This window comes from Nestor notabilis, unplaced genomic scaffold (assembly GCF_000696875.1).
Source record: "Nestor notabilis isolate BGI_N333 unplaced genomic scaffold, ASM69687v1 scaffold10560, whole genome shotgun sequence".
Lineage (NCBI taxonomy): Eukaryota > Metazoa > Chordata > Aves > Psittaciformes > Psittacidae > Nestor > Nestor notabilis.
Window position 1 is genome coordinate 56,816 of NW_009910712.1, and position 13,569 is coordinate 70,384.

At 38.8% G+C, this 13,569-nt stretch overlaps 1 protein-coding gene across 1 annotated transcript in view; it reads left to right on the top strand.

The window, feature by feature from the left end:
- Window positions 1-12,294, top strand: part of LOC104403302 (protein FAM53A-like) — a 48,046-nt gene extending 35,752 nt beyond the window's left edge. The window contains 1 exon segment of the mRNA XM_010011391.1: window positions 11,083-12,294. Coding sequence (XP_010009693.1) covers window positions 11,083-11,409 — 327 coding nt within the window. The 3' untranslated portion in view covers window positions 11,410-12,294.
- Window positions 12,295-13,569: the final 1,275 nt, after the last annotated feature.

The following is a 13,569-nucleotide window of genomic DNA, read 5'->3' on the forward strand; positions in this document are numbered from 1 at the left end:
GCATTCTGTAACTAATGCCTTGCAAATAGCTGGAGCTCCTCAGAGCTGTTCAGTGCTGTGTTGCTTTGTCATACCTGAAACCAGCTTTGTACGTGTATGGCACTTTTTTGTAAGCAGTGTGCTAAGAGGAGGAGGAGGCAGCTTAATATCTGCTGCAGATTTGCTTTTCTTTTCTGGCAAGTTCTTGTATGTACAAGTAAGTATTCGCTGTTGAAAGAGCTAATGAGTACCAGACCAGCTGCATTTGACATTATGAGAAAAGGGGCCATCTATTAAGTCAAAGCCAGGTTTCAGCCAGCTGTGGATATTTTCTTTCTTAATTATTACTTTGCCTGTCATAAAATTGGATTATGCTAAAATTATTGGTGATGTTGTTTGGAATACAATACAATATTGAGTTAGGAGCCATGGTTCAGTGTTATATATAAAGTACTTAATGTTCCTAAGCTGCACCAGAGGGTTTAAAGAGAGGTGAGAGCACTTTACTCAGGTTTTACTATTTGGGTTTTAGCAGGTGGCAGGGGTTTAGGATGTGTTTTTGCTTGCTCTGAACTGAGTGAGATGGTGGCTAGCAGGAGAGGTAGGAGTGTTTCATCACTGATATAGGAGCTTTTTCCAGATCTTTTGGCAAAAAAATGAAATCCAATGTAACTTTAAGAAACTTGTTAGAAACTGAGTTATATCTTTGAGTTTAACTTGGGGTAATTTGGGGAGAGGGGATTGTCTCAATATTCAGTATTATCTTGTAAGTAATAACATGTTAAATCAAATTAATAGATTAGTGTATCTTTATGGTACCAGAATGGAAGGACTCTCAGTTCTGAAACTAGGCTTTGGTCTTCCATTCTCTGGATATTATCTGTTGTGAAACCTCACTTGCTTTTTGGCAGTCAATTTCTGACTTGATGCATAATCTTCTGAAAGAGACCTGAACTGAACTGATTGACCTGAGTGTTTTTCTCTGCAGAGAGGTTTATTAAAATGGCTTTGGAAACTCTTATATTTAACTGTCACTTTGTCTTGTTAGGCTTGTATTGCATAGATCAGTTCCTGTTGCACATGTATACTGGTACGTAGGTGTGATAAAAGCAAAACAGATGTCTGAAGCACAGAAAATGAGCTGATTTGTTTATCTACATCGATTAGTAATGTCAATTTGCCCTTCTATTACAGTGGGAAATATTGACTTGTTTACATGGTCTTTTTCAAGTATTTGCAAACTGTAGAGGAGTTTTGGGGGGGTTCTTAAAGTTGCTGTTAGATGTGACTTTTAATGGAGTATAGTTATAAGCAGATGTTCTCTGCATAAGTGATCTGGGAGGTGATGGCTTAGTTAAGGTTAGCTGCAGGTAATCAAATAGCTGATCTGTTCATATACCTGAAAGTACTCAGTTCTTTATATGCTGATGACAACATGTGCTTCTGCACTAAAACTTAAGTATTACCAGAAACTGAATTTTAAGTAAAAGAGAATTCTGACTACTTTCCCCATTTGTTTTTATTGTAGTAGTAACCATGTGACTAAAACTTAAAAGGCATTTATGGTATGCTAGGAAGCTTGCAAGCTGTGGTAGTATAAACAAATTTGAGTCTTTAAAACAAAGTGTGTGTAATACTTGAATGTATGGCTTTCTGAATGTTACAGCTTTTTCATGCAAACTGATTCTGTTACAAGATAGAGGAAAACTGAATTTGGCCATAGTGAGAAGTTGAGCTCAGTTTTAGTGTTACTGCAGTGCTTTAAGATTCTGAATGTTGACTCTGCCTTACACAAGTTTCGTATACTTTGCTTCTCTGCTGACTAGATATGATGTATTTTAGAACATGTATTGTTTTTCAGTGCAGCTGAAGGATAAAGGACCACATATGTGGTTTCCTGACCTAACTTCTTTTAAGAAGCATACTGAGCATCAACTGCTTATGTGCTGTCAGCTTTGATATTTGAACAAATAAACCTGTCCAAATTGTATTTATCAAACAAGTTTCAGCTGAAGTTGACTCAGTATTAAAAATACATGGCAGGCTTGCCACTTGATGTCAAGAACACCTCCTGAGCCACATTGCTTCAGAAATGTTCAGAATGGTCCAAAATCAGATACTAAGCTAGAAAAATCCAGTAGATGTATCATAGACTGAAGGTGAACAGTGCTAATTCTGTTCTTTCTAAACAAATGTGTTGTGTTCAACTTGTCTCTGGAAATAATTAGCAGTGAGAGTCCACCTACAGCTTGAATTAATGCTCCTACAAGAATTTATTGTGGTTTTTGCGTTAAGTTGGACAAAAGATTCCTGACATCACTTGCACTTTGTCCACATGTGTACATACACCTATGCAGGCCTGTGTGCACTTGTAGAACAAGATCTTAAGGCTTTGTTTTGGACAAGTATTTCTGTAGTGGAAAATTGCTCCAAAGAAGGGAAAACTGTTCCCAAACTGAGGTCGTGTTTCCTTTTCTCTCCCATCCCCCTTCCCTGGCAGAAGTGAACTTTATGGTCCAATTATAGAATCCCTTAAAATGCTAGTTATGATGGAGTGCCAGCATAACCCAATAATATAGGTGAGGCTGACATCTGTCAGTAACTAATGAGGGTAGCTTTAGAATTGGGATTTGGAGTTTACTTCTCTAATTTCTTATAAATTTGACCCATCATATCAACTTAATATTTGACCCGAGAATAAAAAAGAACATGCTGGAATTTTAAGAGAAGTTGGTACATGGGTGTACTCTGCAAAAATCAGTGCATATGTGATGCAGTTGTGAAAGTAATTGTTTGCAGCTCATAACAAAGTCATGAAGGAGTAAGGCTTTGGCTAAACTGCTCAGGAATAGAAGTTCTCTATAAAAATAGATGACACATAAATGGCAGGAAATGAAGCCAATATGGTCATGTTTTGAAGCCACAAGGGTCAAATCCTGTCCTGTGTTACTCTGGTGTGTAATCAGTCAACTTAAATCATGTTACTCAAGAATAGAGTTTGGCATGGTAAAATCAACTTCAGAATGTGACTAATTATTAGGAGTTGTGTAGAAGCACAAGCTAGAGCTATTTTTCTTGTTTAAATATATCCAGTTAGAAATCTAGTAAAACTCTTGTATGTTATTTCAGAGCTGATTGTAGTATGCAAGTCTGTTAATTCTTCCATCAGAGGATTAATACATTAGAAGGCTTTGGCTATCCAGTTTTTTGGATCCTGAATGCTGAGAGATGATATTGCAAGAAATCTTATTCTTGTTAAGCAGTTCTCTTATACTGCTCATTTTGAGCAACTGTGAAGTATGTCAGTGTATATCTATGTGAAGGGAGGTGTAGCTCCTGTTAATGATGTGAGCATGCTTCCTTTGTTTCCCAGTATAATAATACAGAAAACTAGATGCATCTTTCTAAAATATGTATGAATTAGACATCCTTTAAACAAAGTCTCTATAAAATTATTCATATTAATGAAGATGGTAATACGCACTTTAAGTCGTGTCTTGCTTCCAGAGACTGTGGTTCTTTTCTGGACGGAAAGGTAAAAGTTCTTGAATCGGAAAAGATGGAGCAACTCTGGCAAAACATGAATCATTTCTGTTGGGAAAGAGCATGTGCTTACATTGTTTCCCTCTGTGCCCTTCTGCTACAAAACCAGATGTGTTCATCATCCTTGCATGAACACAAATGGTGCAGCTGTTTGTTCATCACACCATCGCTCATTAATGCAGTTGGGTGATGTGAATTTGCCAGACTGAAGCCTCTCAAGCTTGTGCTTGGAACTGGCGGCCCAGTTCCGCACTGTCCAGCTCTCCAGCTTATCCATAAGCTGGATAAATCCACTGTTCATATTAGAGATGTGCTTAGGGTCAAGCAGGAAGTAGGAAAATAACTACATGTTGTACAAATACAGTTCTTCTTAAGGCAGAGCAATTGCTTTGGTGTTCTGCAAGAGACCCCAGGCTGCAGCTGCTGTCTAAGCAAGAACAGAGCTAGAACCCATCTTCCAGGGCACTCTTCCTGCTATTTCAGTGCCCTTTTGAGTCTGTCTTTCTGTGGTGCTGCTTTCCCTTTGAGGAAACCTATTTTCTAAAGCATCAATGCATTTCAGGCAAACTCTGCTGCTGTATCTAGTAGTTGACTTGTTTGGCTTTAATCTTCTTTCTTCATGACCAAAGTTTTGTACTGTACTATTCAGCTGAACAAAGCAAATTCATTATGTTCCACTTTGACACTATATTGATTATCATCCAGTTCAGAACAGTTAAATCTTCTGTGTGAGCCTCTTCTGTTTTAGTTAATGGAGTAATTCATAGCATCTGTAGGTATTTATGCTTGCTGGACTGGTGCTAAGAATAGTTGCAGCTTTCTACTTAATTACATGCAGGTGAAACAGGTAGGCCTGATGCTTGTGGAATGTAATTCCACATTCTTATAATAAAAACTTGCATGATTTATACTTATTCCAGCAGGAAAGGTAAAAGGTTGCTGTTCACAAATGCACTGAATTAGAAAACATAAGATGCTGGCATCTTAATTAAAATTCCACACAGTAAACTTTTTAAATGCAGTTTAATGTTGGCCCAGATTTTATACAAGGGGAAAATTGCTATATATGTTCACACTTTTCATGGTAGTACTGCTGTTAAATCATATTCTTGACTGGATTACATGAAGAACTGTATTAACTCACTTAGCTTCCAATTTGTCTTTAAAACAAACAAACAAACAAGTTAACCCCCATTAAGAATGGTCCTGGACTTAAAGAAACTGCTAAACCCCAGCACCTGAGTTTCCTGCACTAAACTGCATCATTTGACCCAAATTTAGTTTAGAAAGGAATGAATGAAAAATAGCAGCAGTGTTTTGTCTGCTTAAGTTCAGTTTAAACACCTTTAGACTGACAAACTTTTCTTTAATCTGCTTAAATTCTTTAGTTTCTTATGTTACTTAATGTTGGAACTTAATTAAGCACATGTGCACACGGAACACATGAAGGGGTCTGTGAATTTTCTCCTCAGTTGTTCAAATGATCTTTGCAAACCACTACAAGGAAAAGAGGATATTTAGTTTGAGTGTGACATTTAATTTTGTATGTGGAGTGCCTGTCATGAACAATTTTGTCTGAATTTGGGGCAAAGGGGAAGCAGGTATTTAAGTTGAGCTTAATCCATGGTGGTTGTAATCCCTGCTGTATGTGGAATTTGCCATGCCTGTGACTTCACACGTGGCTGTTTGGAATTTGGTGCAATAGCAATGAATTTAATGGGGTCCTATAGAGTTTCCTAGCTAAACGAGTAGGCTGCTCTACAGGTCTGAAGACTGCAGTGCAAGAGTTCCCAAAACCTCCCAACCGGTGTGGGTGATGGCTGCGTATGGACTGCAGCAGTGCTCAGGCAAAGAGCGGACCCCCAGTTCCCCCTACCCTGTCTTTGTGCATTTGTTTCTAATTTGTAGCCTTTAACTATTCCAATGGTTTCTGTCAGTTGTTTTACATGATGAACAGCCTTGTATTCTGCATACTTGAGTATAATTAGACTAATTCAGCCTTTCACTTAAATATTTGTATTTCAGTAAGCCATAGTATTTTCTCAACGAATAGCACTAAATAACAACCAAATTAAATCACAAACTCTTACAGCTCAAACAAAACTTGTAAGGATACTGTGGCATCATTTAGAATACAAGCAGAAAAATCTAGGCCAATAAATAGATCAACTATCATGGTAGACTACACCAGAGGTCTGCATGCTTAAATCTAGAACAGTCTGGCTAGTGGAAGATGAAAGCCTGTTACTTCATGATGCTGTTTAGCATCTGATATGAAATGAGCTGATGTCAGTTTACTTCTCTTCCTGGGCACCTACATCTAAAAAATTAAAATAAGCTTTGAAGATGTGGCAGAGACAAAGTACTGAACAACTTTTCATTTCAAGGCAGAGCCATATTGCTGCATGTCAGCTTGTATTGATTTTTAACTAGGTCTTTGGCTTTGCAAATAGGATTTACCTTATTTGACTACAAGAACTGCAGCAGCACCTTTATCTCTGATGTAAAGAATGGTTATTTTAGTCAAGTGCCGAATCACATGGCAGAATGGTAGAGGTTGTTTGTTCTTTTCCATTCATATCCAGTATTCCATGTTTTTTCTGCTCTCTAGCTATAAATGATGAAATAAACATTGCGTTTTTTTGAATATAAAAATGCATGTTAAATTTCCAGGAAGATGAGGTGTAACTGCAGAGCTACAAAAAGTGAACAGCATGTTTGCTTCTCAGAGTGAATTTGATCAGAGATTAGATTTTGCCCATGGAAGTGTTGGGAATTTTTTTGAGATTTGATTCTATTTCCACAAAATACAGATGTTTTTGTTAACTGCTTGCTTTGTAGCTCAGTGCAAGTCAAAAAGAGACTTCTCTTTTGGTTTATTTCAAATACATAGTTAAAAAATCTGCAGTGTTTTTTGAACTGAAGTGGGGTTTTTTTAGACACTTGAATTGAAAAACTTCATGTATTCCTACACCTCTTCTCATTTGAGCAGGGAGAAATTCTTTTCCAGTTAACTTCTTTCACCAAAAAGTTTTAAACTGTGCATTAGCAAGCCTCCAGCTTAGTACATTTATGAAGAATACTGCATTGTTTTCCTCCTGTCAGCATGACTTCATATCGATGAAGCAGTATTTCTTCTCGGCTGCAAGCTGCTTAAAGCTGAGGTTATCTGTGAGCACTGAAGTGCTCACAAAATGCTCAGTGCTATTCAAGACAGAAGTCAGATGTCAAGAGCTTTACTCTGCAGAAAGGTTAATAGTTTGTTACATAAAGACAGCTTTTTTTCTTCCTATTTTTTACTTTATCCATAGTAGAAGATACAGGGATTAGGACTGCGATGGGGTATTTTTAATCTGTACAGCTGGCACTTCTAATGACTTCCAGTGGACACTGGCCATGTCTCCAACTTGAATTGTCACAGGTAATGATATTAATCAAGTAATTAAATGCATGAAGTGAAAATTCAGTTTGCAGGGAGGGACCAGTTGACATCTGTTTGTGGTAGGATGTGATACCACTCAGATGTAATGTTCAGAAGGCAGTTTTTCAACATGATTCAGAGAGCTGTTAGGACCAGTCTTTTGCAGCAGTTTGTTTTTATAACTTAAAGTCCTGCCTTAAGTTTTACTCTTAGCTTCACTAAATGAAATCTCTTCAATGTAATGAATTTGTACTGCTGTTGGACTTCATTATTGCTGAGGTTAAGTTGTAACCTCTTTGGGGATAGGTTAGTGTCTGAGGTATAAATGTATCATGCTGTGTATGGTGCTTCTGATCTACAACTGGACTGTGGTATAAGTTACTATCAGTGAAGGTATTTGGGTTTGAGTCAGTCTGACTGATCTATAGGAAACATAAGTCCAGGCAGTGAAATAAGGACCTGGGAAACCCTCGAAGGGAGAGATGCCACCCATCAGACTTGCTCCATCTCCACTGGCTAGGTGCAGGGAAGCAACAGAAAAAGTCATGTGTTACTCTGTGCTTGGGCTGCCTCTTCGGTGTGTTGCACTTGGATTGGTTGCTGATGTTCCAGGAAATTCCAAGGTCCCATCATCATGAGAACCACTGTACCACACACGTCTTTGTGTGTATCTATGGTAAAGACCTTAGTCAAGAACCCCTGTGTGCTGGTGTCTCTTGTATTGTGCACTCACAGGCAACAGTCTCTGGATGGGAAGGAAAGCAAGCCAGATAACTAGTCTAATTAGTCTGCTGAATTCCCTCTCTTCCTAAGCCTGTGGCTTTAGGGAGCAGCCCATCCTGTTGTGATGACTAGTGCTGAGAAGCGGTAGGATGGGCTTAGGGCTTCTGGTGGTTTCAGGCTTCCTCTGCTGCTCACTCTGTGCCAGCTGCTGCAGCTGCACCTCTTCAGAGCAGCTGTATCTTCCACCCCATTCAAACCTGGGGGGGAAATGGGTGGACTTGGTGTACGATGGGGGCACGGGGAAGAAGCATGAGAACTGCTGCTCCCATTATACACTAGGTTTTCATGCACATAAACGACTTATTTTTCCCTTGACTACTGTAGCAAATGCTCTAGTTTTTGTTAGTAAAACAAAAGCAACCTTTTTATTGCTTTTTATATTTGGAAAGTGATGTATTGCGGGTTTCTGAACTGGAGGTTTAGTAAAGAGTACAGACATTAGCTTCCTTTCAAGCTACTCTGGGCCTTTCTTGTTTGCTTTGTATGGCAAGGGTCTAGAGAGATTTCTTTTATTTCCTTCCCTGCCATTGTTTTTGGTACAAAGTTGGGGTTTTTTTCTTAATATTCAGACATTTTATCGCCTCACTTCTTTTAAAACTGAGTTTCTTTTTTTCTTCCATCGCACAAAAGAATACTTTTAGCTGATTGAGTTCTATCCATTGCCAACTGTGGACTCTTTTGTCTTGTTAGTCCAGCATCCTTTATAGAATGAGGACCATTGAGCAAGTACTCGCAGGCTCCCCACTGAGCACAATTGTGCTTGAAAGGTGTGGTACTGTACCAGTGTAACATGTAAAGCTGCAGTTCAGGGGGCTTGAATGCAGTGCAATTTCTACCTTTTGCTTTGTGAAAGAAGTGGGATTGTGCTGTGAGATAATAAATCCACCTATTTTTAGTTCGGTGAGGTTGTGACAAGTAGGGGAACAAAGAACCAGTTGAATGCACTTGCTGTTGTGTTGAAGCCGGCTAAAAGTTCCCATTGAAGTGGTTTCAGCACAGTACAGCTAACAGGCAATTTTCCATTTATGTACACAAACCTTCTAGAAGGACAGCTGTGTGGTTGGATTAATTTCTAGCAGTAAATCAAATAAAAGATATTTTGAAGGGGGACTTGGGAATTCCTTTCTCAAACATTGAAAGCAGAACTTTCAAAGCTTTCCTTCCTTTGACCCCTTTCCTTCCCGGTACCTACTATAAGATTTAAAGAACTGAAAATATTGTCCCCTGTATGGAGATACACAACAGGAAATGTGTTCTTTCTCAAAGCAACGAGATAGAATTAGGATTAAAATATCCTTTAACATTTTCTACCTCAAAAATACACTGTTTTCCTTAAGGAAATATGACAAATTCACACTTCTTAGTCATAAAAAGGAGCTCAAATGTTTGTATGTGAATAAGCTGTGAGCTGCATAGAAATGTTTTGAAAACAAATGTATTTTATACCAATACTGTTTTCACAGGGAAGTGAAATTTGGAAATACAAAGCTTTTTGATCATGCAGTGTTGTCACTAGTTGATGCTAGCCACATGAAAAATTGGGTGTGCAAACAAAGGCTTTGGTGAATTCCTCCTGACAGAACTATGGCCAACAGTTTGGTTTTCTTTCTGAAGGCTGATGCATAAATCAGCTCCTAGATTAGGTCTTGTGTCTGTCCAAGCAAAGTAGATTATCCCTGCTGCATCTTTCTGGCCTGAAACCTATGACTAATATCTGTTATAAGATATGAAAGTTGTTTGAGCAGGGTAAGAGCTGTGTGCAATACAGGCATAACAAACTTCTGATCAGTAGTAAACAGTTTGTACTGCGGGCTGAGAGAATACTGCAGTGTCTTACCTATGGAGACACAGCAATGATGCTGAAGCACCAGCCCATACCAGAACTGCTGTTCACTCCTCAGCCTAGTTGTGCTGTGACTGAACTCCAAAACTCCAGTGGTTTTGCTTTTTACCTTTGCCCAAGCTTTTCCACAAGTAAACTTTGTATGTAGATTTGATGTAGGGATGTACAAGGAACTGTATGGACTTGCAGAGTGGCAGTGGGCTTGTCTGCAGAATGTTCCCTGTATAACATTGACACTCAAGGGTCAGGTAGATCACCTCAGTGTGGTTTCCTCATTCTCTTCTTCATCCAGTTGTATACAGGCAAGGCTGACGAATTGAGATTTCTCCTGAATCTGTGAAGTTTTGAAAGCACCCAAAGATACTGTTAAGCAGCTCATGTGGCTGCTGATGTGCATTGGTGAAGTAGAAAGATGACCCAGTGCTTTGGAAGAGCATCTGGAATATAGCACACTGGGAGTGTTGCAATGTTCCTGTTTCATCTGAATTTATTAACAAATATAAAATACTTAAGAAGTGACAAATTGGGAGAGGAAGCTGAAAATGGGTGTGAAAGTTGGTCTTGTTCCCTGTGGATCTACTTGTAATAAGATGATTGCCATGTGTATGAGAGACTGGAGTCACTTTAACCAATAAGATGATGAAAGCTAGCACAGCTTTATTCTCCTGGCTGATACCACCCCTGAGAGGAGCCCTGACCATTTCACCCTTCTCTCGCTGTGTAAAGCAGAACTCAGAAGTTTCTCACTTGTTAAAATCTAACTTCTGTCTGTTCTTAAATGCTGCTTTTGGATTCTAGTCAAGGATCCCTTAATGTTCCGTGAGGAGTTTAGAAATTTTATCCCTTTATCTGAGGGACAGAGGTAGCACATTTACTGAGGTTTACTTTTTCCTTTCTCTAAATAAAGGTGAGTACTTCTCTGTTTTTGATATACTTTTCATTTTAACAGAATTGCTCAAATTCCTGAGCTCTGGTTCAAACAGCATCCAAATGTAAGACAAACTAAGCTGATTCTGGAGTGCAGTGCTTTCTAAGAGACTTGTTTTTCCCCTGTTTGAGGTTACCCAAGTGTGCTGTTGCCCTTTGGACTCTGGCTGAGGTGATGCCTTAGGGCTCATTGTCTGCACACTTGGGAACTTTGGGAAGCTAATTGTGCAGCTGTCTGACCTAAATGCTGATGTTACCAAATGCTCTGGATTTGCCACAAAGCTAATGGCATCGAACTGGGTGTCTGTAGTTCCTCATTGAGTTGACTAAAGGTAGGGGTTTGGATCTTTCTGTGTAAAAAAGGGGGACTGGCAGTTTTTCTCACTAGTGGAAAGCTCCACAGGCAAAATATCTGTGCAAAACCAGATTGTGTAGGAAGTACTTTTCTTCATGCCCCTCGTGTTTCCAGGATTACTATAAACATGTGGCACTCTGCTTTGAGTACATACTCTCAATTCACTCAAGAATTTAAGGAATTTATTCTTCTCATGGTTAATACATTCATGTATCTTTTCTTTAATTGCAGACTTTAAAAAATTCCAAAAGTCTTTGCTCCCTTGACTATGAAGATGATGATGATGATGACACACAAATGAAGACAATTGTGTCATCCCCATGTGACTCAAATGATCTTATGAACATCATCACCCCTGGTTCCAGCCCGATGAAAGAACAGCTGGATGAAGTAAGGCATCACGGGTCATGCCAAGGTAGATTCAAAACAAGGGATTACAAGAAAGCAGCTGTAGTATGTGAAAGCGATGAGGACACAAGTGATTGTGAGAGCACCGAAGAAAGCATCTTTCCTCTAGACTGTGGAGACTTGGACCTAGAGCAGATTGAAAACAACTGAGACTCGGAAGTTGTGTGCTAGAATCAGAGTTGTTCTAAATTAAAATGATAGAGGATTACCTTTGCCATGCATAATCCATGTCCCTGAATCTCTGTATTGCCTATCTTGGGCCTGTGTTAGAAGAAATGTTTCAGGTGGGGGAAAAACGTGAACCATTGTTACCTGTTTAGTCTATTGATCAATATGTGGATGACAACAAAGAAAAAACAAAGTAGGAGGTTAAATGTTATTTTGAACATTAAGGAATAATTTTGATTAAAAATTTCCTAACAGATATTTTGCATTTTTATGGCTTTTACAGTTCTGGAGAAAAAGCATCTCTATTTTGAAATGAATTTTCAGAAGGGCATTCTATAAAACTAATCTGTCTACAGTGATTCTGGTGCGGGTATATGTTGCTTTTGTTAAAGAGCTTAATGTGAACAGTGAATTGCATAATGGAATTGGTAATAAACCTTCAGATAGAACTCTTAAATACCTGGTTGACAACTGGTCCAAAATACTTAACTGCCATCTTTCAGCAGTGTCTGGTTTAAAAAAAAAAAAAAAAAAGCAACCTTCATAACATGTACAAATGTTCTTTTCATACATTCAGGACTTTTTGATCAAAATATGGTAGTGACCTTAAAGGTTAACATTTTCCATTATTTTACTACTTGAATTGTTTTCTAGCCTGAAGCAATGCTAATTTAGGTGGGATAAAACTGCAAGTAGCTGCCCACCTACTTGGTCTTTGTTTTCTGTGGTTCAAAAGAATGTACAACAAGAGCACTTGAACTTTTAGACAGGGACTTTGTAATGATCAATTCCCCAGGAGGTGATCCCTTCAGCAATACTAGAAGGAAAATAGTCCTTGAATTAAATAAAATGACATTTTGCTTTGCACTTGTGTCTGCTTATGAATTTTACTAGTGGAAGATGTGTAATCTGGGGCAGATTCTGTAATGTGGTACTTAGGTGGAGGGGGAGAGCAGATTTCTGGTCATCTAAAGAAGTGACATCAGGTTAGTCTGGGGAGCTGGGGAATAACTCATGCTGCATCCCAAAAGTGTGTCTCAGTGGTTACATGCACTGCAGTCATTGCAGACTGTTGCAACACATACTTATTTTGTTAGTTCAGCTACAATAAGGATTTTTCTAAACAAGGGGGAAATTAATCTTGAAATGGTTTTAAATTGGATAGGAATGGGGAAGCTTAGATTATGCCATTCCAGTGCATTGTGTTAGCCTGCTTAACGGAGCAAACTCCTACTGTAACTTGTGCCATAAAACCAAAGCACAGCAACATATTTAAAGTCAGCTAATGGAATGTGATTAAAATAAGAGGCATATGACAAAGACTAAGCAAGGTATGACATCACTTCCAGCCTTGTGATTCAGGTCAGCCTTTGATCATAAAGAGAATTGGACTTTTAAGTACTGACCCAGCTTATGTCACTCAGTACTTATACCAATATTTAAAAGTTTGGGTTGCCAGTAAAAAACTCTAAACTTTTTTTTACTGCTTTTATGACTCCTTCTGCATTTACAACTACAAGTAGCAACAGTCTGTGGTAGTGATACCGGAGTATGTATGTAGTAAGGTGCACGAGAGCATGGTGATGGTGGCAGACACATCCATAAAGCTCTTTGGAATAACCTTATGCAACTGAGGATCACTATTGCTGCTGCTTCAGGAAGTAGCAAGTGTTGTACAGCCTTTTCCTCTGATGGATAGATGGGAAACATGCTATAGTACACTGCTCAGTCACTGTGGGTAATGGAAGAACCCAGCTCTCCCCTGGACTGCAATTGCTAGTTGCAGAACTACGCTTCTCTTTGTGTATTCTTCTTAATTGAGCAATAGAGGTAAGTAAAATTGAATCAGCTTTAATGCAGGATTGTAGCAAAGGCCAATAGTACAACTGGGATCACTTAAAAGCTAATTCACCTATTTGAAAGCACTCTAGTTAAATGTAATGGCATGGAATGAGAAAGCTAATGTGGCAATGCATTTGACTCTTCCTCCTCCAAGGGAGATGAGCTCCTGGAAGAAGTAGCAGAAGAAAATGCCTCAGAGGGCATGAATAAAAGGAGGTAAGATGTGCTTTGTCATGGAAAACAAATTAACAAGAACTGAAACTAAGAGAGCAATAGAGCAAAGACAAGAGTGGAAGACCA